The 27,978-nt window shown below is 37.9% G+C and overlaps 1 protein-coding gene across 5 annotated transcripts; it reads left to right on the forward strand.

The window, feature by feature from the left end:
- The first annotated feature begins 83 nt into the window (after positions 1-83).
- On the forward strand, positions 84-27,940 carry LOC111504776 (uncharacterized). Of its 5 annotated transcripts, none has more exons than XM_074176144.1 (6): positions 84-228; positions 11,519-11,634; positions 18,033-18,813; positions 22,973-25,448; positions 27,412-27,538; positions 27,805-27,940. In XM_074176144.1, the coding sequence occupies exons 2-6, from the start codon at positions 11,539-11,541 to the stop codon at positions 27,850-27,852; spliced, it is 3,528 nt and encodes a 1,175-aa protein (XP_074032245.1). In that variant the 5' UTR covers positions 84-228; positions 11,519-11,538; the 3' UTR covers positions 27,853-27,940. The 5 variants fall into 5 exon arrangements, with proteins under 5 accessions (XP_074032245.1, XP_074032246.1, XP_074032243.1 ...); XM_074176145.1 differs by having other exon boundaries at positions 11,519-11,622; XM_074176142.1 differs by lacking the exon at positions 84-228 and adding an exon at positions 4,633-4,822.
- The last annotated feature ends 38 nt before the right edge of the window (positions 27,941-27,978 follow it).

Here is a 27,978-nt window from a genome sequence, read left to right on the forward strand (position 1 = left end):
GCCCTGTCTCCCCACTACGTCATACGTTTCGGGGTTGGAAAATCGACACAATCATTTTCCTTGTGCTCCGCTTTGAACCACTATTACGGCAGTTCGGTTCCACAGTTCCATGTCGTAATTTTCCAATAAACTGCACCTTCTCACGTTACTTTTAAATGACCTAGTTGTGATAAAATGACTGTGTTTCCTGTGTATTTTGGGGAGACTACCTGATTCTACCGACTGAAGGTAATTGTTTCATCGAATTAGTGTCTGTACTGCGCGTTTTGTCGGAATTTTGAGCCTCTATCTCAATAAATCAGCTCGTCTGTCTTCGACACCACATTGGGCGATCGATTTTACTACAGAAATTGTTTATTTTATAGTACACAGATGACCGAATCCGTTGACCTAAATGACGAGTGAGACGGTAGTATGTGATGTCACAGAGTGGCGGTGGTTTAACCAAAATTTACAGCCGTAAATGTTTCTGTTGCATTATAATCGACGAAACATAGAAAACGTGACAACAACTTCAGCTATTATCACTTTCTTTGCTATTATCACGTTCTTCTATTAGTCTTTCATATCAACAACATTCAGTGCTTCCAATAGTGACATAAATCCTTCAACTGGTTCACGAAAATCTTGCAGGAAAATGCTCAGTACCTTCTATTTTCATTTTTATATTGCCTTTCAAGCATGCAATTCTGAACCTCCCCACCCTCCACCCCTTGCACCTCAGCTCAGAATAAACACAGCAAAACAAGTTCGTCAAAATTATTTGACACACATGACACTCAATGAAATCAAAAAAAGAAAGGAGTCTAACACATACTGAACTCAGGTTACGTTGTGTAACATGAGATCAAACAGACCTTGACAACTTCAAACTCGTCTTTCGATCACCTGCCCAGCAACAAGTGGTGTTCCCCAGGGATCTGTAACAGGCCCTCTGCTTTTCAAACTATTTGTCAGCGATCTCGTAAGTGAATTCCAGATCTTACTGATCAAAATGCAGTATTGTACATATTGGTTTTAATAATCTGAAAACACATATTGGAAAAACTACAAAGAAAGTCAATGGCATATATTATAAAGGTTTCTTAAAAACCATTGATATTGTGGCATTTCAAGAGCAAATCCAAAGAAGTGTCAAGTTGTCTCCATAATCCGTGATCATATGTATATGATCTTCGCTTTGAAACAATTGGAATAGTGTCGCCAAACATTCATGCACCCAGTCATAAGTCGTATGCCATCATTTGGAAAATGATGAAACAGCAGAGCATATACTTTGTGCCTGCCCCGCTGGGGACCGAATCAGGTTCTTAGAGTTCGGCAGAGCCGTAATCTTACCATCTGACCTGAAAGACCACTCACCATAAAAACTAATCGGTTTCGTTAAGAAGCTGGGGTCATTTGGCCGAGTGTGAATAGGCTTGAGCCACAATAAACCCTTCGGTTGCGGTGGAGGGTCGAATAGACCCACTCACTTCAGACCTGACCTAACATAACCTAACTGTCATATCTGTATAATCTTCCTCTTGAAGAACATCATTTGGTGATTGAAACACGTGTCGAAGTGTTAAAAATAACGAAGCTTTCGTGTTGGGATAGAACTCCAGTAATATTCTTTACTACACCAAAGGTTACGAACAGTGCATCAAATATACTTAGGTATAGTCGAAGTAAACGATATTGTGCCCTCTTAAAGTTGGCGGCACTCTTGAAGGCCAAAAAAACCAATACATAGAAATGAACCGGCTGCGAAATAGTCCACGTGTACTGTAGAATTGGCAGTTCGTAATGGATAATTCTTACTAACCGAAGTTTTATGACTGGCTGAAAAGTCATGAAATTAAATTTGAAGTCTTGTTACAGTGACGAATAGAAATCGGGGAATGTGGGAATGGTTATCGGCGTCGTGTTCAGTTCAGGAACTGATCGCGATTTTAAAAATTTTGTGCTAGGAATTCGATGAAGGCCGTTTTTACTTAGTCCTGATTGACAAAGGTTCAACCGGTGAAAAAGTTATCGAAGTGTTTGAAATATGGTAGTTATTTTTCTGATTAATTCGGCCGTTACTTGATGAAGATCCATAGTAAACTACACCCCACGATTTGATCTCCATAAACTTTATTTAAAAAATATATCAGGACATGTTTCACTAACACAGGTAACTATAATTGAGACTACCTCCAACAAATTACCTCAACCTCTACCTGAAGTACCTCTTCAATTATGATCACCTGAAGCATATTACCTCACTTCTACATCAATAATGATTCGTTCTCGATTTTTCTAAGAAAACAAGTTCAAGTTTGAAGGCCGTCTTCCCGACGTTTCGCTGGCGCGAGTGGCTAGCTTCCTCAGATGTTTATACAACGGAGAACCGCTCGATGGAAAGAGGCGCTTGCGGTATACAAAGCAGGAAAACGTAATTTCCTTGGGAATTATAGTCCATTATCGGTAATAAATAACTTCATGAAGCTATTTGAACTTGCACTAAAATACGGCTGATGAGTTTCTTAACTGAAAACCAATTTATAACGAAAAAGCAGTATGGTTTCATCTCCAATACCGAAATTGCTGTATCTAATTGAGAACACTGTGATCGCTTTGTATAAGTCTTAAAAATGACAAGATTTTCCTTGATTTTGCCAAATAGTCCGATACTGTAGCTCACGAGAAATTGTACGAGACCGAACATACCCTTTACGTCAGAATTATCTAGAATCTAGATCACAGAATAGAAAAATAAATTTACAATCATCAAAGCAACCCGTCGATGGATATTTCTCGAATACTTTCACCATCAACGCTGGTGTTCCCCAGGGATCTATATTGTCTCCAACCCTCTTTTTATAGTATATAGGTTGTTCACGTTAAGAAGAGAATGACGTTACAAGATGACAAGTTACGGCGATGCCAACATGTGCACTATTTTGAACTTTCAAATTTTTTTTGTACTGTTGATATGTTTTATTGCTATTTTCCTTACTTACTTTTAGTATTTGTTGAGATTATTTCGACAATGCTTTAGGCATATTGAATATACGCAACGTCTGAAATCAGTTGAACAACTTACAAAATGAAATGTTATAGTTTCATTGCTGTCGAACGCATTTCAGTGAGAATTTTAAGGTTGTTATGTTGGATATACTAAATTACCAAAAATGACGTCATTCTCTTCCTAACGTGAACAGCCTATATCAACGACTTATTGGAGAAAACTAAGAATCCAGGAATCTAGGAATCAGCTTTGCTGATGGCTACACACTTGTCTCGTCATTCCATTTGAATTCCAAGACATCGGATGCGGATGCACTTCATCGGCAACAGGAGGTTGCATCTCTTAATAAGGATGGGGCGAAAGTAACCAGGTTAACCTCAATGCCATAAAATTCTGGCATCGGTTTCCTCCAAAAAGATAAATGTCTCCGAGCCAGATATAATAATGTCAGCACAGACAATTCCGCTTTCTGCTTGGATAAGTTCGTTAGGGGGTAAAATGGACACCAATATGTCTTGGCACAATCATGTCGCTAAAATTGTAAAGGCTGTTTCTCAAACTCTTGGAACATTGTTCCGAACCAGAAACGAACGTTTTTTCAAGTGGATTTAATTTCCAACTATTTCTACGTGAATTGCTACTTTTGCACAGGCACCGCCATTAGAGCGCCTAAACGATTTTCCTGTTGTGATTGTGTTTTGTCCTTAAAAAAGAGGGATATCAAAACAGAGGTACCTCAAGGAACGGTCCTTGGTCCCGTACTGTTTCTTGTTTATATAAACAGTTTCGGTTCAATTAATGATGTTCTTTCTGTTGGCGCAGTTTAGGCGCAATAAATCCGAGTTTTTGCGTCGAATAATTATTGTAGGTGGAACTTAGATACACTATTATATGCCCGAAACAAAAATACAGTCCAAACAGTGGATTGCAAAGGGGCAACTGCCTTCAAAAAAGCAAAAACTGTTTTTTCGGCTGGAGAAGTGATGACTACTGTTTTGGGATACTCATGGAGTTATTTCGACCTTGTATCTTCAAAAAGGAAAAACCATTACAGAAGCATACTACACATCATCACTTGACAAGCTGAAGGCAGAATTTTCGGAAAAACCAACATTTACAGAAAAAGAAAAAGATAATACACCGTCTCACACCTCAACGGTTGCCATGACAAAAATACGCAAATTATGGTTTGAACTGCTTGACCATCCGCCTTATTCAAAAGATCTAGCCCCAAGCGACTTATTTTTGTTGCCTCATCTGAAAATTGTGCTCGACGGACAGATATTTTCGTCAAATGAAGAGGCAATCTCCTTCTTGAAAGACAATTTTTCGAAAAAATATTTTGTGTCTTTGTTAGGTCGGAAACTTTTCATACGAGTGGTAGACCGGACAAAATTCTCGGAAAACGGATTGGAATATCCTATAATCCAATTTGGCAGGCCTACCGACCACTTCAATGAACTTCGATAGAATAAATATGCTGTTACGAAAAATCAACAGCGAACTGAAAGCATTTGCGAATGCATAACTGTTTGCTAAAATTCAGTGGAACAAATTTCGATCAGAGATTTTTAATTTGTTCATGTTGTAACGAGGGACATTTCCATTTAGTGATGAAAGTCATGTGTCAATTCACCTTTCACGTGTTCCAAGCTAGTTACACATTTTTTAATTACCTTTCATGTGTTCCGGCAAAACGTACTTGTAAAATGTGCTAGTAGAGATAAAATTGCGATTCCAGCGATTCTGCGAGGATTCGACCGTGTTTCTAGTTAACGTACGAGTCAAAAGAGCAATAATTATTAGTCCTGGATATGGAGGGTAGAGGTAAGGAGAACCGTCTCTGTGTGGCAAAGTGTCCGTTAAAATGTATTTAAAAAAATGTGCGCTACAGTAGTAACAGGGTAAATTTTAAAAATGGGGCTGACAGTCAAGGGGGTCGCCAGCTTATGACTAAGGGGGGCAATGGGGGAATATTATGGAGGATAAAAAATATGAACGACTGGTACAGTCGAAAGCATATTTTGGAAGCCTTTGCCTCGATGACGATTGTAATAAGAACGGTTCTGATATCAATGTAAAAAACTCCACAAGCCCTCGACAGCACAATAAATAAATCATACTTTTAAACACAGTAATGATTATTTATTTTAACAAAAATAATATTTAATCAAAACATAACCTGCGGGGATTTTTCGCAAAACTTTCAACCACTTCATCATTAAAATTATTTAGGTTTTTATTTATTATTGCTCTGTGTACACTCATCATGGACAGGCTATATTCTCCCATGGTGTTTCTTAGCCTTGTTTTCAGTCTTCTGAAGCTGCTAAAGGATCGCTCCACTGTACAGGTCGTGCATGGTGAAGCGATCAAAATTTTCAATGCTTTTTCCGTTTCGAGAAAGAAGGAATTTGTTTCTTTTAGGACATCAACAACTGTAAGATTTGTTAGACTAAGCCTATCATGCCACAATTGCTACCAAAGTTCGACTTCATTCTTTATGTTCGGTAAATCATAAGACTGGGATATATAGATTCACAAGTTTGTTACAGATTTTCAGTTGTCAAATTTTGCATCTGCATGTTATATAAGAGTTTAGTAGAGCCCCATCTGAGATATGGTATAATTGGTTGGGGTGGAGTGTCGAAAACTCATCTATATTCACTTGAGGTTATGCCGAAGAGATTTATCAGATGTATCCTACGGAAAGGTTACGACTACCCTAGATATCTACTTTATTCAGAATCTGGAATATTTGGGCCCAGAAAGCTGTTTTTTTATAAATATTACAGCTGTACATCATAAAAAAAGAAGTAACTACTTATCATCATAAATATGCTACACGTCGGAATCATAGTATCGTCGTACCATTAATGCTCAAATCAGTTGGGCATAAATCCTTCCGGTATTTAGGACCAAAACTCTACAGTTTTCTTCTGAAAATTAAAGATGCGAATCAAATCTCAAAAAATTTATGACAAAGATTAAAGTATTTGTCAAGAATATACCACGAGCAGAGATACACAGACAAATATAAATTTAAATACTTACTTCCACAATTGTGGATATATATTGTGTATTGATTTGTTTGTAGTCTGGAAACCTTATGATTAAAATATCTATATCCATTGATTGTTTAATTTACCTATATTATGTCCAAATGTGTCCAGTTCAAAATTATGTTTTTATCCATACTTGGAAATGATTTGGTATAAATTACTCGACTATCCCGATTACAATTACAAATCTTTAGAAACTCTACGAGGTGTTTTATTGTCTGGTGGTATCGAATATAAAAAATTGGCCAATCGGAGATTCCAGCAGACAAACTTGGTTTGACACACATGATGTTGTCAACTGAAAAATAATATGCCGACGCCTATGTCGAGGCGGGAATTCCTTCTGTGTGCTGTTCTAATTTTTATTGGAAATAGTGTACCATATTTCAAACACTTCGATAACTTTTTTACCGGTTGAACGGCTTTCGTCGACTTCATTGAATTCCTAGCACAAAATTGTTATGTTGATGAAATTAATCGACATGTGTTACGTTGACCAAAGTGCACGGATTCAAATGACGCTTATTTCTATCAAATTAAATAAGTTTTCACAGAGATATTGCAGTTTGAAGTAAACTCGTAGAAACTGACAAAACTTTTGAAACAACCTACTACCAGTAGCAAAACTTGAATCCAAACAGTGTTGTTACATATTTAGGTTCTCTAATTACTTGAACACTAAGTACTTGAGCTTCAATAATACATTTTGAACTAACCTAGATCAATTTACCTTCTCTAGTCGCTTACGTCGAAGTCTATTAATAACTGATCAAAAGGTTAAGCATTTGAATCATTATTCATCTCCACCAATTATTCCAATAACATCTAGAGTCACGATAGGTATTAAAGTATTAATAGGTAAACATGAGGACCCTTTTACAAATAGGCAGGGCCGTAATTGTCCCATTTAGACTAGTTCATCAAACAAAGTATGAACTTGTTAGGAATTGAATTTTTATAATTTTTTCAACTAATAGAAGATAGAAAAAGATTTCTGGTAGGAAAACTGAAATTCCATGGTGGTAAAATAATATTATTAGTGTGAAGTTACCTAGAACATCTCATCCACAGTTTATGACGAAGGGCAATCGAACAGGGTTTAGAATGAAGTTTGCGAACAGTGTTGCCAGAATTAAGAATTTTACCTGCATTTCAATATTATCATATTGAAAACACGGTATATTATTGAAACATGTTGAATAAATGAGTCAGCATTCTACATAAACTCATTCTATCAGCCAGTTGTCCCAAAACATATGTAAAATAAGACTATAATATCATTCAGGAAAAATTCATTTGTACCAAAACAGGTAGTATATGGGAATTGGAAAATTGGTTTCTCGGTAAAAATTTTATGACTTGTAACTAAAAAGTATGTCATTTGAAATAACCTGCGTTGAGCAATACCGAATTTCTCACTTATCTAAAATAGTTTGTTGATGAACATTTCAGAGTACATTCTTCGAAAGTATGTCTATCGAAGTGTTCGAACAGATTTGCCGTACCATAAGTTCCTTCGGTGCGAAAAAAAGTAGTTCCGTATATTCCAAACTGAATTATTCAATAAAGACGAATTTCTCACTTACCAAAAATAGTTTGTTGATGAAAATTTCAGAATACATTCTTAGAAAGTATGTCTATTGACGTGTCTAAACAGATTTGCTTACCATACGTTCCTTCGGTGCGAAAAAAATAGTTCCATATATTCGAAACTGAATTATTCAAAAAAGTCAAATTTCTCACTTACCAAAAATAGTTTGTTGATGAAACTTTTAGAGTACATTCTTAGAAAGTATGTCTATTAACGTGTCTGAACAGATTTGTGTACCATACGTTCCTTCGGTGCGAGAAAAAAAGTAATTCCATATATACGGAACTATTTTTTTTTTCGCACCGAAGGAACGTATGGTAAGCAAATCTGTTCAAACACGTCTATAGACATACTTTCGAAGAATGTACCCTGGAATTTTCATCAAGAAACTATTTTTGATAAGCGAGAAATTAGATTTTTTTTGGATGAGTATTTCCTGGGCATTCAGTATTGTTCAACGCAGGATATTTCAAATGACATACTTTTGAGTTAAAAGTCATGAAAAATTTTACCGAAAAACAAATTTTTCAACTCCCATATACTAACTGTTTCGGTACAAATTAATTTTTCCTGAATAATTTTACATTGTTATTTTAAAATTTTTTTTTGGTAATAATGCTTGTATTGGGGCAGTTACCTGATAGAATGAGTTTATGTAGAATTCTGACTAATTTATTCGACATGTTTCAATAATATATCGTCATTTTAATATGATAACATCGAATTACAGGTAAAATTCCTAATATTTGCAATGTGGTAACACTGTTCGCAAATTTCATTCTAAACCCTGTTCGATTGTCCCAAGTCATAAATTGTGGATGAGAAGTTGTGGGTAACTTCACACTATAATAATAATATTGACGTATCCAGGGCCGGATTTAGGGAAGGGCAGGCGGGCCTACTGCTCCGAGGCTTCCACAGAAGAGGGGCCCCTACAATAAAGAAAAAAAAGTATCCAAGTTTTAACGGGTCAGCAACATTTTTTTTTGCATTTTTACAAAGAATACTTGCTCAAACATAAAGATGATTTTATCGATATATCAGAAAGCCCTGACTGCAAGTTTTCGTGGATTACGTTTTCTAGTGTGTAATTCACGATTTGAACCCAAGAGTTGAAGAGAAATAAAAGAAGTAGGGGATTCCACTCCTCAATTACCCCAAGGCCTCCACACTTCCAAATCCGGCCCTGAACGTACCTTTTCTTCCATCAGAACACTGAATCAATTCATTCGCGTTCTTGTCGATAATCGATTTACAGCCAATTTAATTTGAGAAACCACATTTCATCGAAATAAACTAATTTCCTCTCTGATTTTTCTTTGATTTCGTTTTGTGAACATTATTCAAGACAATTTTATAAAACTCGTGGTAATAGACTAACCGTGGAGTTTATAGGGATGAGCAAACGGTGATGAAGAGAATGATGAATACATCGATATACCGGGTGACAACAAAATCATCGTTCGTGCTGCCATGTGAATGTTTCGGTTCGAAATTTGGAAAGACCGTATGGTTCTTCAGTGACGATATTTGTGAGGAAAACACAAATGAAAAGCTGTTTCGGTTTAACCGGAAACAATAATAATAAACTTTATTTTCCTTTCTGACAAACATGAATTTAATGGAAATTGTCAACTACAAACATACACATATCTGCCAAGTCTTCGCAAGCTAGCAAGTACTTTTAGATTTGGTACGTTCTTAGAGCTAGTGAGATAGCTGAAAAAGAAGCTCGAGTGCTTGCTAATAGTGAGGAAGTGCAATATATTCATAAAGTCAGTGGCACGAAGTCCTTCAGTAGAAAGTCAAGTTAGTCGACATATTGTCTTGAGTATGTTAATGGTCACAAACATTATGAGAGCTCACAGGGGAATGCCAAGTCAGGTCAGAATCGGAGCCAGGTCTCAAAGTTGAAGTGTCACAGATGTGGTAGGTTCCACAATACTGAAACATGTCCTGCCAGAGAGTGGCCATGTTTCCGATGTAAGAAGCAGGGCCATACAACAAAAGTGGTGTACAGGACCTCATGTTGGAGTCTTTCGTGAATACTAACATTGATAATAATCGCTGCTTCCTATTAGTCGTTATTTCATTGAATGAACCAAGATGTATTCCAATTAGGTTTGGACCCACAGACAACACATTTGGCGACGATCACGATGACCTTAATGGGATCTATTGAACATTTCAAATGGGGAAGGGGAGTTTGTTCAAAGTCAATGCTGTCGAGGAGGAAATGTGTCTTTGTTCATAACATTAGCAGATCCAGTCGTGTGTGGAACACTCAAAAGTTTGATTAGGTACTCCGCTCACACCCAGTGATGAAATATATCAACAGCTTATAGGTATATTAAAGAATCATTACCTTTTTGAAAAGTTTAAAATGAGTGAACGGTTCCAATTTCATAACTGTATTCACCGTCCAGACCAAACTGTAAGTGATTACATAGTTAAACTTTGTAAGCTAGCAAGTACTTGTAAATTTGGTACGTTCTTAGAGGAGGCTCTGAGAGGAAGACTTGTATGAGGTTTGAAGTCAGAGATTTTGCAGAAAAAGTTGTTGTTTAAAGTGGGCTGGGCCTTCAATAATGCATGTGTTGCTCAAGCTAGTGAGATAGCTGAAAAAGAAGTTCAAGTGCTTGCTGCTTGCTAATAGTGAGGAAGTGCAAGATATTGATAAAGTCAATGGCACGAAGTCCTTCAATCAAAAATCAGGTCAGTCGACATATTGTCCTAAGTATGGAAATGGTCACAAATATAATGAGAGCTCACAGAAGAATACCAAGTCAGGACAGAATCGGAGCCAGGTCTCAAAGTCGAAGTGTCACAGATGTGGTAGGTTCCATAATCCTGAAACACACAGAGAGTGGTCATGTTTCCGATGTAAGAAGCAGGATCATACATCAGAAATGGGGTGCTGTGTGGCATGTAGCGCAGTCCTGTTGAAACCACATGTCGTTGGTTTCCAGATCATCCAATTTAGTCCAAATGAAGTTGGTAATCATCGACCTACAGCGCTCGCCGTTTGCAGTGATAGCCTGGCCAACGTCGTTCTCAAAGAAATATGGATTGATGACGCCGCCAGTCCAAAATGCACACCCAACAGTGACTTTTTCGGGAGGCATTGGACGCTTTTGAATCTCATGTGGATTGTTATTGGCCCAAATTCGGTAGTTTATTGTTCACGTAACCATTCATCCAGAAATAGACCTCATCACTGAAGATAATTTCTCGATGAAAATTAGGGTAAGTTACCAACTGCTTCAGAGCCAATTCATTGAACACATGCCGTGTCTATGGTCGTCTACCTTCACTTTCTGGGTCAGTTGAAATTTGTACGGGTGCAGGCCCAAGTCACGACGCAAAAATCGCCAAGTTGTTGTCTGCGATAGGCCGGGTTCTTGTGAGCGACACGAAATCGACTGCCTCGGATTCTCCCGCACACTCTCACAGATAGCGGCAATGTTTTCAGCAGATCATGCGTTTCGTCGATGTACGGCTGTTCGTCGATCGTTTACTGATCCAGTGGACTCCAACTTATCCACTACATTGCGAATATTCCTCTCGGTAGGACGATTATGGCGACCGTAAAATGGTCAGAGGAGCGCGCGGTACGCTGCCCGAGCAGAACACCCATTTTGATAAAACAATTTTATTAAATGCACGTGTTGTTAAATGATTTATCCATCCATGGTGGTTTAGCAAAACAGACTGAATAAATGACAAGTAATTTGACAGATGTAGTTTCAACAAGATGGCTGTTATCAATTGCCAAAGCCCCTGTTGGACGACCCTATATATATATTTTGTGTAACCCATCCACTCGACTTGTAGTAAGTTATTTCATGAGACCCTTTTCTTGCTTGCCAGTGCACCCAGTAGTGAACGACATGATGACATCACCCGCCGCAGTTCGACGACAGAAGCGCATGGGACCCGCCCCTTTCGCCTCCTTCGAGGACCTCTCAGATGAGGTGAGATCCCGTGTACGTATCACCTGTTTTTAGTTCAAACACTTTTTCCACTGTGTAGATGTTTGTGTGGCATGTCCCTTTGAACACTTTATGTACCTAATTCAGTTGTACTATCCATGACAATAAAACAATGTTTATACTATTAAATTTACTCTGAAGACGCATTTTGCTACACAGTAGCTTCCCCAGTCGAACTGGTACTGTAAAATATTCTACAATGCACTTTATGTAACGGTAATTAAAATACACTATTCTAGGTAAGTAGGAAAGTTTAGTGCATAATAGTGTAGTTTAATAGTGAATTTGATTGTTGTCTTTCATTGATTTCCTGGGATTTCAGAAGATTAGTCTTGATTGGTTCGATTTTTTTAGTGTTCTGAAATTCTCGTTTTGAAATTTCTAGACGTTTTTCCTATATGCAGTTTTTTAACTGCTGTTCTTTATACAGGCTGATTCACGGTGGATGGCACATTAGACGTTTCTGGTGAACCAGACAACGGATCACTGTGAAAATTTAATGGAGGGCATATTCGGACATTCTCTAGCCAACTAAAATATTTTCGACAATGCGGTGTTGCCGCTTCTATTAGAAAGCAGTAGCAACTTTGTTTTTTCAAATGGAACACTCTGTATATAATATTATTTTTGGAATCTCCAACAATTGCCCGACAACTTTTCTTGATATTTCCCTATACCTATCTGTTACCGTTTTCGAAATAAAAATTAATTTCAATTTTTTTCTTCGAAAATCATGACTTCTAAAAATGCCGATATCTTTTAGTTAAGAAGTAGTATGATATCGAAATTTGGTTTGGAGGTAGGTGATACTTGGACACTTCCCACACGTCAGCCTAATCTCCGTTACTTCAATACAGGGTGGTAAAAAAATACAGTTTTTTCGTTTGCTTGAAAAAGTTGCTGAAATTTGATTATTTTAAATGGAACACCCTGTATATTATTGATAATTCGGAAAGCTGCTGAAATTTGCTTTCTTTCTATGTATATCATACCTATACCTAACTAGTCAAGTTTCGGACTTATGAACATTTATTTGTGAAAATGTCCCTTCAGAATGGTATTTCAATTCGGTATTTGGTAAGCAGGCCATGATTACTATTTGACAGTAGCGTTGTGATATTCTCCTAATAATATCGACATTTTCGTCACTTCAGAAGTTGCAAATACCTTCAAAACGATGGAACAAAACTATTCAAACGAAGTTCTTATGAATTTGTTTATTATTTTTGGACAGTGTGACAAAATTGTCAGCAGAACATGTAGAAAGTTCAATGAAATGTATCCGAATCTACCGCCAATGAACCTCAAGAAATTTATACGAATTCAGAACAATTTCAATAAGTTTGGATAAACTTTAAAAAAGCACCAAGAAACTTGAAATTGGAAATATTGATATGAATAATTATAAAAAAGTAAAACAATCATGTGGAATATTTCAAAATATGTTCGAATCGCTGGCCATTCACTTCCAAGCACTTTAAAATGCGGGTTTTGACTGCTTTCGTGGTGGCAGATCTGATTTCATTGGGATCCAAATCTTCAAATGTTTGGGCAATCCTTTCTAACAATTCATCTCTCAAACGCACGGGTATTTTGTAAACTTTTTCTTTAAACATTCCCCACAAATAAAAATCTAATGGATTAAGATCGGGTGATCTCGCTGGCCAATTCCATGGTCCCAAGCGCCTCATCCACCGATCGTCAAATAGTCTATCCAGTTCTCACTTCTCTTGTGCAATGTGCAGGAGCTCCGTCTAGTTGATACCAACAGTTTCGATAATCTTCGAGTGGCAGATTATCCACGAAACTGTCCACAGTATTCTCCAAAATATTCAGGTAGCTTCTGGATGTTAATGACTCCTCGTATATCACGTACCTCAATTTGTTGTCCATCAACATGCAGAAGACATTAAAACTAAATTTTTCTTGAAATCCGGCTTCTTTTGTGACGTGAGGATTTTCACTGGACCAATAATGATGATTTTTTCTATTGAAAATCCCTTCTCTCGAAAATTTCGATTCATCAGTCCAAATAATTTTATTTAAAAAAAGTGGATCTTCTTGAATGCGTGTCAACAACATTTCACAAAATTCTACTCTCTGTTGAGGATCTTGAGGCTTCATTGCTTGAATTTTGGTGAATTTATAATCATGCATTTTATGTCTTCGCAAGATTCTTTGAACCGATGAATATTTTATACCCAAATCTTCTTCAGCACTTCTTATCGATGACTCGGGAAATGCGTGAAAATATGCTAAGACATTAATCTGGTTGTCTTCGAAAGTTACGGGTCGAGGCAAGTTTCTTAGTGCTTTTAAAGTTGATCCAAATGCATTGAAATTGTTCTGAATTCGTATAAATTTCTTGAGGTTCATTGGCGGTAGATTCGGATACATTTCATTGAAATTTCTACATGTTCTGCTGATAATTTTGTCACACTGTCCAAAAATAATAAACAAATTCATAAGAACTTCGTTTGAATAGTTTTGTTCCATCGTTTTGAAGGTATTTGCAACTTCTAAAGTGACGAAAATGTCGATATTATTAGGAGAATGTCACAACGCTACTGTCAAATAGTAAACTGTATTTTTTTACCACCCTGTATTGAAGTAACGGAGATTAGGCTGACGTGTGGGAAGTGTCCAAGTATCACCTAACTCCAAACCAAATTTCGATATCATAGTACTTCTTAACTAAAAGATATCGGCATTTTTAGAAGTCATGATTTTCGAAGAAAAAAATTGAAATTAATTTTTATTTCGAAAACGGTAACAGATAGGTATAGGGAAATATCAAGAAAAGTTGTCGGGCAATTGTTGGAGATTCCAAAAATAATATTATATACAGAGTGTTCCATTTGAAAAATCAAATTTGCTACTGCTTTCTAATAGAAATGACAACACCGCATTGTCGAAAATATTTTAGTTGGCTAGAGAATGTCCGAATATGCCCTCCATCAAATTTTCAAAGTGATCCGTTGTCTGGTTCACCAGAAACGTCTAATGTGCCATCCACCGTGAATCAGCCTGTATGTTTAACCCAAGCTGTTACCAGTCGTGTATGCTATATTAGGTTAGATTAACACTAACTGACAGTTAGGTTATGTTAGGTCTGAAGTGAGTGGGTCTATTCGCCCCTTCACCGCAACCCGCAAAGGTTCATTGTGGCTCACACCTATTCACACTCGGCTAAATGAACCCAGCTTCTTAACGAAGCCGATTAGTTTGTATGGTGAGTGGTCTTCCAGGTCAGATGGTACGAGTACCGCTCTGCCGAACTCTAAAAACCTGATTCAGTCCCCAGTGGGGCAGGCACAAAGTATATGCTCTGCTGTTTCATCATTTTCCAAACAGAGGCGACAGACACTATCTTCCGACAGTCCAAGTCTCTGCATATGATGATTCAAATGACAGTGACCTGTAAGAAGGCCTGTTAGACATCGACATTTATCCCTACTGTAGTCCAACAACTGTTTGGTATCAAGCTTCGAAGGGTGAATAAACGCCTTGGAGTGAGTCAATCCTGGAAGATTCTGCCAGAAGTCCATTAATCTTCTTGCCATCCAGGTGCTCAATATTTGCTTGGCAGAGCCTAAAGCGATGTCAATGACAGGTTCTGGTCCGATGAAGCTGCTTGCAGCACCCTCCTTTGCACGGGAGTCAGCAGCCTCATTGCCTTCTAGGCCAGTATGGCCAGGAATCCAGACCAGAGACAATCTGTTAAGTCTTCCTATCGAGAAGAGTCGTTTTTGGCTATATTATTGTTCTGTTTAGTACTTTGTTTTTTTATACGTCAGTTTACTTCGGTGTTTTGTCAACGGCTTGTTTAAGTAGTTTTTCTTCTTCTTCTGATGCCACAAATGTATTTCCAAGCATTCATCCACAGCTCTTTCACAACTGTCGACATGCCTAGACCAAAATTATTTCGAATTCGATAGCACTGTATTTTACGTTTCGAGTAATATGTGGAAGCTCACCTTCTTGTTGAAAAAATACTTCTTGGCAATCAGCTATATTGAGATTATTGAAAAACTCTTCCAATATGGTTCTAAGAAACCCCATATTCCGCTTACCTGTAAAAGTAGGGGAGACCGGGGCAAGATGAAGTTCGGGGCAGCACGGGAAGTAAGCTTGTGTGCGTGAATAGTGATCGTGTTCGGAGCGGCGACAGCGCCATTTGCACGAACTTCACTCTCCGCTAGTGTGTCCAAGCAGAGCGAACAGGTTAGAACTCGTTTTTGCGTTGCAGAGAGAAAAAAGTGATATTGCAAGTGTTTTTACGCGATATTTGATTCGAAAATTGATGTACAGACATGTAAGTACCTGTGTTAATGAATTATTTCAATCCCGAGCTTATTATAGTAGTCCAAAACATTAAATTCAAACCAGATTTTTTCGCCGGTAAAGTTTGAGGTTAGAATTGTGTCATCTTTTTTACATACGTGTGGATCGGGGCAAGATGATCGGGGCATAATGGGATACTATCCCGTTTTGCCCCGCCCTTGTGATTAAAATAACATTTTCTATGTACTGATAATCAAGTGACTGAAAAAGGTAAAAAACAAATAAAGAAACCTGGAAAAAAGACTGCAAAGAAGATTAAAAAGACAACTGACAAGGAAAACCTGCAGAAAAAGCGTCAAACCAAAAGGTGCAAAAAAGAAACTGAATCGGAAGATAGTTCATCCCAAGAAGAGGATGATGACTGTGCTTGCATCTATTGTGGGTACTTATACTCAGATTCAACCGACGGTTGGGTCATCTGCGGCGTGTGCCACGGTTGGGCGCATAATTCATGTGCCGGAGTAGATGAGGAAGATGAAGAGGCACACATTTGTGAACGCTGTCTACCCGATTAAAAAGCTTACTCGTTTTGCCCCACAGCGTTTCCCATCTTACCCCAGTTATGGGGCAAAACGGGAAATTTGCCGAGTTTATTTTTTCATTATTTGTCAAAAAAAGTTCTGTGATTTTGCATGCTACAACGTTTAATTATAAGAGAGAAATGTATAATGGTTACCTCTTTTGTTAAAGAATGTTATTAAAGAGTTTCATTTTCCTTGTATAACGAGTTTTGTCTTAGCTATCTCATCTTGCCTCAGTCTCCCCTACCATCGTATAAAACTGGTTCAATGATTTTTGTTCCAATAAGATTCGTTCAAATATTTCATTTTGTCAATTTTTTTTCATTTTACCCACTTTGCTCTAATCAAACTCAATCAGAACATCATGAGTTAATGACGTTTGGTGATTTGTTTTTATTTTGACCACTCGTTTCGTTTATTATTGCTCATCGTTTCACATCTTGAGTTATTCCCAGATTCACCTACTGTACCAATAACTTCTTCTGGGCAGTTAGTATCTTCTTTGAGTGGTTATCTTCCATCACATGGTTGACACAGATATGATTGAACTGATTGGTTAGGTTAGGTTAGGTTAGGTTAGGTTAGGACCAGTCTCCTTGCGCAACTGTATCCACATTGAGATGCATTTTATTGAAATTGGGTTCCGGTTTGATCCACATTCTGACTTGGAGTAGATGTCTTGTAAATGCAACTGTTGAACAAGTTAGTCTCCATATTATGTGAATTATAAGTCTGCTCTCTTAATCAAATTTGACTAGAACCACCTAAATTATGAAAATCTGGAGTACTTCAATTCACTTAAAAAATTATCTCCAACGGAAAGACTCAGAGACAAGTCAAATATTGCCATCAAGTTTTCTTTTGAAGAATTAGATATGATCAATTATGCAGCAGACATTGTGGCTCCTTGTCGTTATAATCTATATGCACAGTGGGACTACTTACAGCGAGCATTACACAGCATTCTGCAGACATTACAACCATTCACACGTGTCATCACTTTCACCAAAATCGCCTGTGAGTGGAGAGGCATACGTCCTCTTTTATGAAAAGGAGAAAACGAAGTCGCATCTTTGAGATACCTGAGAGGATGTTTCTTCATGCTTCTGTACCAATCGATTTGATATTTATATTCCAATATGCATTTATAGAACATAAAATATAGGTAAACCAAAATGGTTGCTTCAATAACAGAGAAGTTAACAATAGTGCCGACTTGAGTTTGATCACACTGCATCTTTATATGGTTGATTATAGTCATCTTTGTATGGTTCAAAATTTGTTGAAAAGATACGAAAGAACCCTTTTTAGTAAACTGCTGATCTAGTGTAAGATCCATAAGTTTTCAGAGGACGACTTCTTCAACTTAGGCATTATCCATACTTTTTGCTTCTTCACTTCAATTTCCTGCCACTGGAAGGCATTTTGAAATCGGTGGTTGATAAGTTCTAAGGCTGACAGGATTAATGAGATCGATTCTAGTCCACTTCTGAGCAAATTCAGTTTTTCACATTCATTTTTTTACAGCTGGAGAGCCCCGACGATAAAAATGTAGCCACCTCCGTGGTGAGGCTACCCGGGATCAGAGAGGATATAACACCAACAACTCCCTCCGTGACCGACAGAGCGCCTTCACCAGCATATCCATTCAAAGGCATTAGCATCATAGGATCTGCCCCCAAGTTAACTAACATGCTTAATCCGAAACCACCGCAACAGACGTGCAGCATACAGGCTCCCACTCCAAGAATCGACATTTCCCGAGCCAGCAGTTCCTCCCACCACGACAGCAAAGATAGCAGCCCAGAAAGAGAACTGTTTGACTCCCAGGATCGTCACAGTGCCAAACTGGGCCTAGGTTTCAAAGAAGATGGGGCTCTAGATCTGCGGTCTTCCACGGAGGAACTCGATTTCCAGGAGATACCCGAACGCAGGAAATCCAAAGCCAGGCCACAGTCTCCGTACCAGGAGGACGTGGAGTATGTGAGAAAAGACTCGCAGTGCTCCGATATAGTATTACTTTCGATATCTGGACGAACGTCGAGACTGTCTAGCATCGGGAGTCAGGGATCTGGGCAGAGCCGATTGTCTAATGCCAGCCATATATCCATCTTATCAGGACAGTCTGGGCTATCCAGGTCTTCGTCTCCGCATAAACTGAACCTGGAGACTTCTTTCTGCGGTGCTAAGCCGCCCCAGAAGCCCAATACGAAATTGGATGAAACAGGGACCAAACACGAAGCTGACGATTTGGAAATGGTTCTTCTATCTAGGAAGCATGACCCCAAAGAAGCTATTTTTGCTGAAGGTATGTACTGTTTGTCGTTTTATTGATAAGGAGCCATTACCTTATATTGAATACTTTTCCGTCAGTTTTGACTAACAGAAACACTTATTTTTATTTCAACTAGCTGCCAATCAGCTCAAACCCAGTTATTAAACTAGCTACATACCAATTTCAGATCATGGTTCTTCTTCTTGCTTCTAATCATGTCGTCCAAGGATCATAGGTCTCTTTTCTCAGAATTTCGCCTTATTGTTATTATATGTTTGTACTATTACAGAGATTGAAATCCATAACTGCCTAGAAAAGCTACAAGAACTAGGTAGTCAAAACAGACTGTCATTAGCCCAGGCCACAGGATACAAGGGCTGATTCACTAGCACGAGAAGGAGCACGATGTTCCCCCATTGGCCCAGAACCCTTTTGTGGTCCAGCAAAAGCGCTGCGAAAAACTTGTAACAGAAACTGGAGGGAAAAACAATCTCAAAAATGGTGGAAGAAGGCGCCGGGTATGAGACAGGCCAAAGAGTTCATTAAAGAGCCATCGCCAAAATCACGGAGTACCTACTAAGTCTGAATAGGCGATCAACTAGAGTTCTGGTCGGGCTATTGACGGGACACTGTAGACTCAACAAACACATGAACAACATCGGACTGGCAGACATAGCCCTATGCAGGCTTTGCCAAAAGGATGAGGAAACCTCCGTACACATACTATGCTATAGCGGAAGTCTGTCAAGGATGAGGTTTGCAACATTAGGAGAGGAAAAACCACAACCTTCTCAATATATGGGGAACTTAAGGTCTGGTCTATGGAGTCTAATTACAAGGACGGGCCTAGACAAGGAACTCTAGCATACATGAGGGCACACACTATAGACCTGTAGTGGCTGTTCAGCACAGAAGCCCCATATTAATCTAATCTGATCTAAAATCCATAAACTTACTTGCCAAAACGATAGACTCCCTTGCACTTGTCCCATCATAGAAAAAACTGATACAATAAAGTACTTAGGGGTCCTAGTGGATCAGTGCCTTCGTTGGAATGATCATATTGACTATACGGTGAAAAGATTACGTAAGCTCACTTACAAATTTTATCAGCTCAGAAGTATAATCATTAGAAAAATGTTGCTTATTGTATATGATGCCCTGGCCGAGTCCATTTTACCGTATTGAATATTCAAATCTTCCTTACGTAATTAAGAAATGATCCAAAACTCACTCATAAAAATTTTGTTCAGAAAGAATAAATGCTATAATACTTGAGCATTATATGAAGACAGTGGAATATATAGTGTGAGAAAACTGTATACCTTCCGTTATATACAGTTATGTATTATGGACAGCCAGTGTTACAAGTACATTTGTTCAGAATATATATAATACACGTTTACACAGTTCTCAGATTGGAAAGGTTCCACGATGCCGACTCATTCACAATCAAAAATTTATTACATACATTGGACCAAAACTCTACAATTCTTTACCGCCGTCACTAAAATGTATTAGAAGTTATACTAAATTGAAAAGAGAATTAAAAACATTCATCAATCACAACTACCACAGATTGGAAACAATACTGTATAGTTGACTAATTCACCATACTGCAATCACTCAATACCTACAATGTCACAAGCTGTTGTTTCTGTATCTTCTTTCGTATTTGATGCTCTTATTATGCTAAAAGACTGCTCATCATTTTGGTTGTCCTTCTAGGACTTCCCAGAACTAATTAGTAGGTTTATCTTAGTTTGTAAATGTATTGGATTCATGGCTGTAACACAAGCTTGGCTTAGATAGCCACGATCCTTCATAGATGTAATTTATAGTTCTGTGAAACAAGCTGTAATGGTATATATTTTATAATAATCTGAATTAAATAAATTTTTATTTGATTTGTATCTGTTCTTCAAAATTATAGGATATGAAGTAAGTAGTACTTCTTTCATAACCAGAATCCATATTCAGCATCATAGAACACAGTGCTTGTTGCTGTCAATCACAAACCACTTACTAATTTGTCATTTTGTGGGCTTTTTCCTTCTGGGATCTGTGAAAGGTGTATTCTCTCAGATGTTGACGTTCTGTGACGTTTACCATATGTTGGCGAGTTATCGTTTAAGTTTGAAATCATTTTTTTTTATTCAGTGGTTTCCTCTTCATTTTGACTGTTTGCCGATGTACTCAGGACCGGATTAGCAACTATTTACGCCCTAGGCCAGAGATCTACATTACGCCCCCTCCCAGCAGACGTTCGGGGGGGGGGTGGCATTTTCGGCATATTAAATGGTGCACCCTACCTTTCCGGCAAAACTAAAAAAATTGTGTGAGAGATTACAAATATCTCGGTTATTATTTAGATTATCAGTGATCTTATCTTAGCCGTTTAGAAATGGGTGGAATCCAACAAGAAGAATACTTCGTAATCGTAATGCGTAATGCACAACAAAATCACCACACGATAACCTAACCTCACACCACACGCACTTGATAGCTTGTTACTGACTACTGTTCACAGAGGTCACAGAGGGCGTGGGTTCGGCGGAATAGGATAGCAGTGACACGTGATCGTGAGTCATTCACCGGGCACCACCCCTGCGCCCCCCGCAAGCTTGCTCCCTAGGCCATGGCCTAGGTTGGCCTTATGGGTAATCCGGGCCTGGATGTACTCAGACATTCACCAAACGAAATGAACAAGAAGAACAGGGAAATATAAGTGAAATGTCTGTTGGAATTGGCCAATATTTGATGAAAATTCATGACGTATTCAATGAGAAATGTTCCTCCTGACGAAAATCAAGTAGTTTTCATAAAAGAGCTCTAAAACAACGCATTTTGAACTTATCATTTCAACATTTTCTTCAAAAAATTATTTAAATACCTGAAAAAGTGGAATGAAATAATGCATTCAACATTTAAAGGGATTCGTTTCTATTTCACCATTTGGCAACATCGGTTATAGCTAATAAAGGACAATGAATCTGTTACCTGTATGACACAAACAAAGATGACATATTTCAGAGGCGTGCTGTTCTGTTTACTTATGTTCCGAGTTCCGAGACATTCTGTGACATATGACATTTTGTGCACTTAACCTATCTTCCTCTATATAAATAAATAACAAAACAACTGTTCTTTGTATGGCTTGTGGAGGTGTTATTGAACTATAATTTATATTTTGCCTTGATTATTGATTTATAAAGATAATTTTCCTTTTTTTAAAGTGGAATATCTTGGTACGTATAAATTATTTCAAAACTTGATATAGGCGCTGTTGCCGGTATGTGAATTAGAAACAAATCCCTTCAAAAATCAAAACCCAACATTTGAAACATCAATTTGAATACTTTTCGAAGGGAATTTGAAAAACTCATGAAATAAACTCAACTTTATTTTGTTCAAACTTGCATTTGCTGTAATAACCCAAATGAGGAACATTCCCCATCGCTGGATTTTCACTGGATATCAGTTAACAAAACCGCAATCGCGTTTTCATACTCCAATAAATAAGTTAGGATGTGTTTCAATCGTCGTCTTTGACAACAAACATTTGAAGGACTTATAGATTGTTCATACTGATAAAACAGCATTACCACAAAGGAAGTAATTTCGTGAAAGAAATCTAATCATCTGCGTTTGCCCGTAGCGGCAAGAAAATTTATCTGCAAAATAATGAGGAATGAAAATTAATAGTGTCTCAAAGAGATTGCTTTCTTTAAGAGTGGTTCATTATCAAAAATTAATATTTTTCGAAATCTCTGTTTTAGACATGAAATGTATTAACGTCGTCAACCTAATGAAAAAAGCTGAAACTTTGAGACCCTGCTGACACTCTGAGGCCCGTAGCATGAAGGACTTCTCAAAACTATTCAAGAGACGCGTTAGACAGCAGATGAATTGGTGTTCCCTTATATTTTTCCAGATAAAGTTACCTAAATAACAAAATAATAAATTATTTCAATGTATCAATAACGAAAATGAAGCATCTCCACTAAACTCATACATTTACGGAAGAATATCTCTAAAGGTGGAAGCTGAAGTTAAAGAAAAGCATAAAAACATAAATGAACAAAAATGTAAAAACATTAAAAATGATTTAAACTCTCACTGCAGTTATAGCAATATCTAGCAGTTTCGAATAGATGAAACTCGTTATAAGTAATATTCCATATTTTTTCAGGAATTGAAGTTGAGAAACCAACTAGCAAAAACACTCTTCCGAAAACAGACGTTGTGAATAAAATAAGCGACATTAAGATAACCGTGCATAAACCTACTAGCGAAACCAATGAATCCAAACTTCCAAAAAGTCGGTTTGTAGCCGAAAGTGGCGTAGAATATTTCTACATTCCCTTGAAAGGGCCACTACCGCCTGATTTGGAAACCTCTAGAGCTCCTGCTAGGACTGCTGGAAAGCAAAAACTTCGCGAAGTCAAATCAGCAAACTATCAAACTAGGAATACCAAAAACACTAAAACATCCGAACTACATGATCCGACACCAAGATGTAAATCCGCCACACCCACTCCGTCACCGTCAACTGTCAAAAAAGAGGAAGCCAAGTATATCAGAATCAAGTTGAAACCGGACCGGTGCTATTCTGACGAATCTCCCAAAGGTAACGAACTGAACAAGCCTGATAGTTTAGACCTAGATACAATCCAAAATACCTCCAACTACATCCACGAAAACGCCGAACTAGAGCGCATTCGTGATTATTCGTCTCTAGAACCAGAAAGAAGTTCAGTGCCAACAAACATTAGCCCTAGGAAACCCAAAGATACTGAATGTAATATAGAAAGCATTAGTCCTTCGCCTTCAGTGTCTAGAAAGAGCTCTTTCACCTCAATTTTCAAAAGTAAAGAGGCGACACTGAGCCCTGAATCACCTTCTGCCCCCTGCATCAGAAGAAAAAATACACTGACTGGCATTATAAAAGATGTCGGTGATAATCTTAGCATTAGAAGTAGATCCAAGAGCCGAGATAGAGATAGTCACAAGAGTTCTCTTTCTACAGCCCCTTCCTCAACTGAAAGTATTGACACCAAATCCAAACATAAATCTGTACTGTCCCTGTTCAAGTCTAGTAAAAAGGACAAAATCAAGTCCGAATCAGAAACCAGTTCACAAGAAACCCTTCCCAGCATAGAGGGCATAGGCAAGCTGGAGTTTAAGTTTAATGACCCCAAAATAAGCAAAGTTTACCACGAGAACCCATTGGAGGCTGCCAGTATCCGGATACCCCTCCATTCGCCTACGTACTACGAAGACGTTTCCATCCACGAGTGGAAGACGTCCAGCCAAGATTCCCAAGAAACAGTCATAGAAGCTTCGAATAAAAATGTCCATGTCGAGTCTGTTACAAAAAACGAAGAGACCTGTCCGAAAAAGTTGCCCTGTAAAACGACCCCCGTGAATGCAAGCAGCAGGCAAAGTAGCACCAGTAGCGACAATGTCGTGTTTTCAACGAAGCTAGGAAACGACGAAGACGCAGTGTTCACCACCAGGCTACCGAAACAATTTCCTTCAGAAAAGAAAGTCTTAGTGACGGTCGAACTGAACGGCATCATAGAGAAAAAACACCAGGCCGAAAATCCACCTCAGCTAAAAGGCTTGGAAGAGAAGAAGATAAGCAGGGACAACTCGATAGACAGGATTGCGAAGCAGAATCCAAGAGAAGAGTGCAATAACGTGGATAGAGTACAAGAAAAGTCACTAGTGGAATTAGAAATGAATGAGTGGCAGGAGAAACGAATATCGCAAATTTCAGTTGGCGCATCAAGCACTGTCAGCTCGACTGCTGACGAAGATCGGAATTCTTCGGAATCCGAGCGGGATCCAGAAACCAACAACAACAGAAAGGACTTGGACTTGAAGCTCTGCTTGGACATCCCAGAATCTGAACGAAAAGCCATATTTCTACAGCAAGACTCTTTTGAAGACGAGTTGCCGTACATTCCCACCACACTGCCACTGGAAAGGTCATCCGCGTTTCCAATCGTTCCGATAAAACAACGATCCGCGTTCGAGATGAAGACTTTTCCTATAGAAAGACCCAGATCAACTACGCCTATAAATCCCAGCTGTTTGGAGGAATACTGCGAGGAAGTTATGGGTTCGTTCAACGTAGAGAGCGTTACCAGCACCATAGAAAAATTAAAGATATCGCTGCCTCGGCATGACTCGTTTGACAAACCGAGCAAGTTGAAGTCTCCTAGAAAAAAAGACTCCAACACGAACTGGTTCGAATTTGCGGAAAAGGGGATATCTCGTCAAACACAAGGCGATGTCCCCCCTCCTTTACCTCCGAAGGGGATGCAGAAAGCCTGGATCAACTTCGAAGATATTCCGGAAAAACGGAAAGCTCCCAAGAGAATTCAGACGATTCCCTCGCGAGGCTACATAGAAGTACCAGAGAGTGTTTTACAAGATAACGTGCTGTACAACTATGTCAACCCGGAGGAGTGTAAGTGCGAATGCCATGAATTGAATTCCAAGGACAGAGAAAAGCGTAACAAGGAATCGCCGGAAGTGACGCAGGAAGATGAGCTTCCTTTGCTGGGAGACGAAAGTTCGAATAACGAAAAGAACGGTCACGGCCGCTCTGGGCGATTGAGATTTGATGTTGCAGTGTCGGATTGTACGAGTATAATCAGGTAAGTGTTATTGACACGCATTATCTTTTTTCATTATTTCTGTTATCGAAAATTATAGTGCTGCAAAGCTGAATTTCCTCGAAAAGTACATTGTAAAATCCAAAAGTTTCTTATAGGAGGGGAGCCCACGATGCAAAATGGGGATTTACTCGAGCGTCATACAGACATATTAGGTTGCAAAGCTTAGATAATAAGAAAAAAAAAGTTATATAATATATACTTTTTCATCGGTGGGGAAGCGGCTATAGATTTTTAAATATGTAAAAAAATACTGTTGCATGGACATACTCAAGCGCGTTAGATATTGATATCATCAACGTCCTACGTATTTTTAATAATGTTTGTATGTTAATCTGATCGTTTGCATGATGCGGGTGGTTGTACGTAAGGGTTTAAAGTGAAAAGAAAAAAAATTAATCGAGCGCGTCAGATTTTCTAAGAGGGTATTAAGTGCACCCAAAATAAAGCTCTCATTCAATAATCTGACGATTTCGATTTGACGCAAACTCGCGGCCACCATTATAATGTTAAAAAAAATTCGCCATTCTGAAATACTCAAGCGCGTCAGATTGAGATATATATGGTTCATCTTTATGTTCTAGACGTGTTGTTTCATAATCTGACGATTATCTAGAGGGATTCGCCTAATCTGACAAAAAAAATTTTTTAAATCATTGAACTCAATTAGTTGAAAAGCTCAGGAAATAGTATGCAAATGAATAAGTGTATGTTTATTTGAAGGTGGTTGACAATGTTTCGTGGTGTATTTCATCATTTCGGACTTCCATTTTCTGATAAAATATAAATTGATTTGAAATCCCTGAAAATAATTAAAAAGATTAACTGAAATTGTTTATTATTTCTTTGTAATTTCAGTTTTTGTTTAATAAAATTGTTATTTTCAGTTAATCTTTTTATTTTTTTTCAGGGATTTAAAAACAATTTATATTTTATTACACAATGGAAGTCCGAACTGATAAAATGAGTGTATTTTTTTTAAATAGAATACTTGTATTTATAAGAAAATAATTTTAAAAAAATAATCAAATGCTTTTGTAATCAATTGATCAATTATTCATCATCTTCATCACGAACGAGTCTCTGTGATCAGCTGTGATGGCGTCATGGCAACAGATAATTCAGAGTGGGGACGGAGTGAGACAGTAATAGATAGAGAAAAAGTGAAAAAAGAATAAAAACGCGGAGAGCGAAATATAGGAATCACACAGCTGCATGCATTAAACTTTATCGACGAATTTTTGTTATTTCGAGTTGCAGAAATCGTCAGATTATATATTTTTCGTTATCCTTGACGTTATTTTTTTACAATTCTGCTGCCCTTTCCTTTCTTTACGTCACTCTCAAATTGTCAGATTACTGGAATATACACTTTTTAGCATGTAATCAACTCCCCCTACCTTAATCTGACGCGCTCGAGAATTTCTGATGACCAATTTTTTTTTACTAATCTGATATTTTATCCTTCACGGGCGGCCTAATATATGAGGCTCATATTTGGTGGATGTACTTAACTGAGTACAAGGTATCCCCCTGTATATTAATCTGCCGCGCTTTATTAAATCCCCGCTTGGGCTCCCCTATGATTAAAAACTATATCAACAATGATTGGAACTGGTTCTATTCCTTTTCTAAAATTTAAGAACAATCCGTACTGAGTGTCAATATAATTTAGAGTTGGTGATGAGGAGTTGATTGGTTAATGTTGCCGGCAACAAAGATTCGTTATTTTTGAGGCGCAGACTATGCCAACTTGATGAAATTAAAAACTATTTCTGCATTTGGAAATATGCCTTCACCAAATACATTTGATATTTAGCGTATATAAAAAACGAAAAGAATGCCCACCTTCAATTTTCACTATGCATACGAAAAATTCGAATTCAAGAAAATTCAAACAGTATTTCGTCTCTATTTTATCTCATCAGTGTTCGTATATTTTCAGTGATTCCTCTGTGGATTTGAGCACAAGTATTGATCCACCGGAAGGAAGCTTTAAGGAACCAAATTTACGAACTCCTTTTACAAGTGATTTAGGACTCTCTAGTAACAGATCGAGTATTGTGTCTCAGGTATTACCTACTAACATACATATTGCTAGTTTTTTTTAATTAAATGTCCAAAATCCCACTATTGACTAATTGATTCTGCAGAGCACAGAACTAAAACTTGTGCAGAACTTCCAGAACAAAGAAAAAAAGAGCGCGAGAACTATTTAACATTGCTTTAGTCATCTGTGGGATTGACGACTCTTTGGTAAAGACCACACGTGCACATTATTTATAATTCTGGTTTCATTTGAAATACCAAATTTTAAATATCACTTTTTCGTTTTCAGGAAGAACACAAATCTCCCCAATCGCCAAATGCCTTTCCTAAAACTTGAATTCTTCAATCTGTCATAGATAATAATTTGATTTTTCTGTGTCTCCCGTACTGAATAGTAAGTACATACTAATAATAACTACCCGAAATTCTGTTTTCCTCCCAGTCCAAATAACCCCGACAAAAT

This window comes from Leptinotarsa decemlineata, unplaced genomic scaffold, assembly GCF_025532065.1.
Source record: "Leptinotarsa decemlineata unplaced genomic scaffold, Ldec_3_MD MMD2_tig00001621_RagTag_RagTag, whole genome shotgun sequence".
In the NCBI taxonomy this organism is placed as follows: Eukaryota; Metazoa; Arthropoda; class Insecta; order Coleoptera; family Chrysomelidae; genus Leptinotarsa; species Leptinotarsa decemlineata.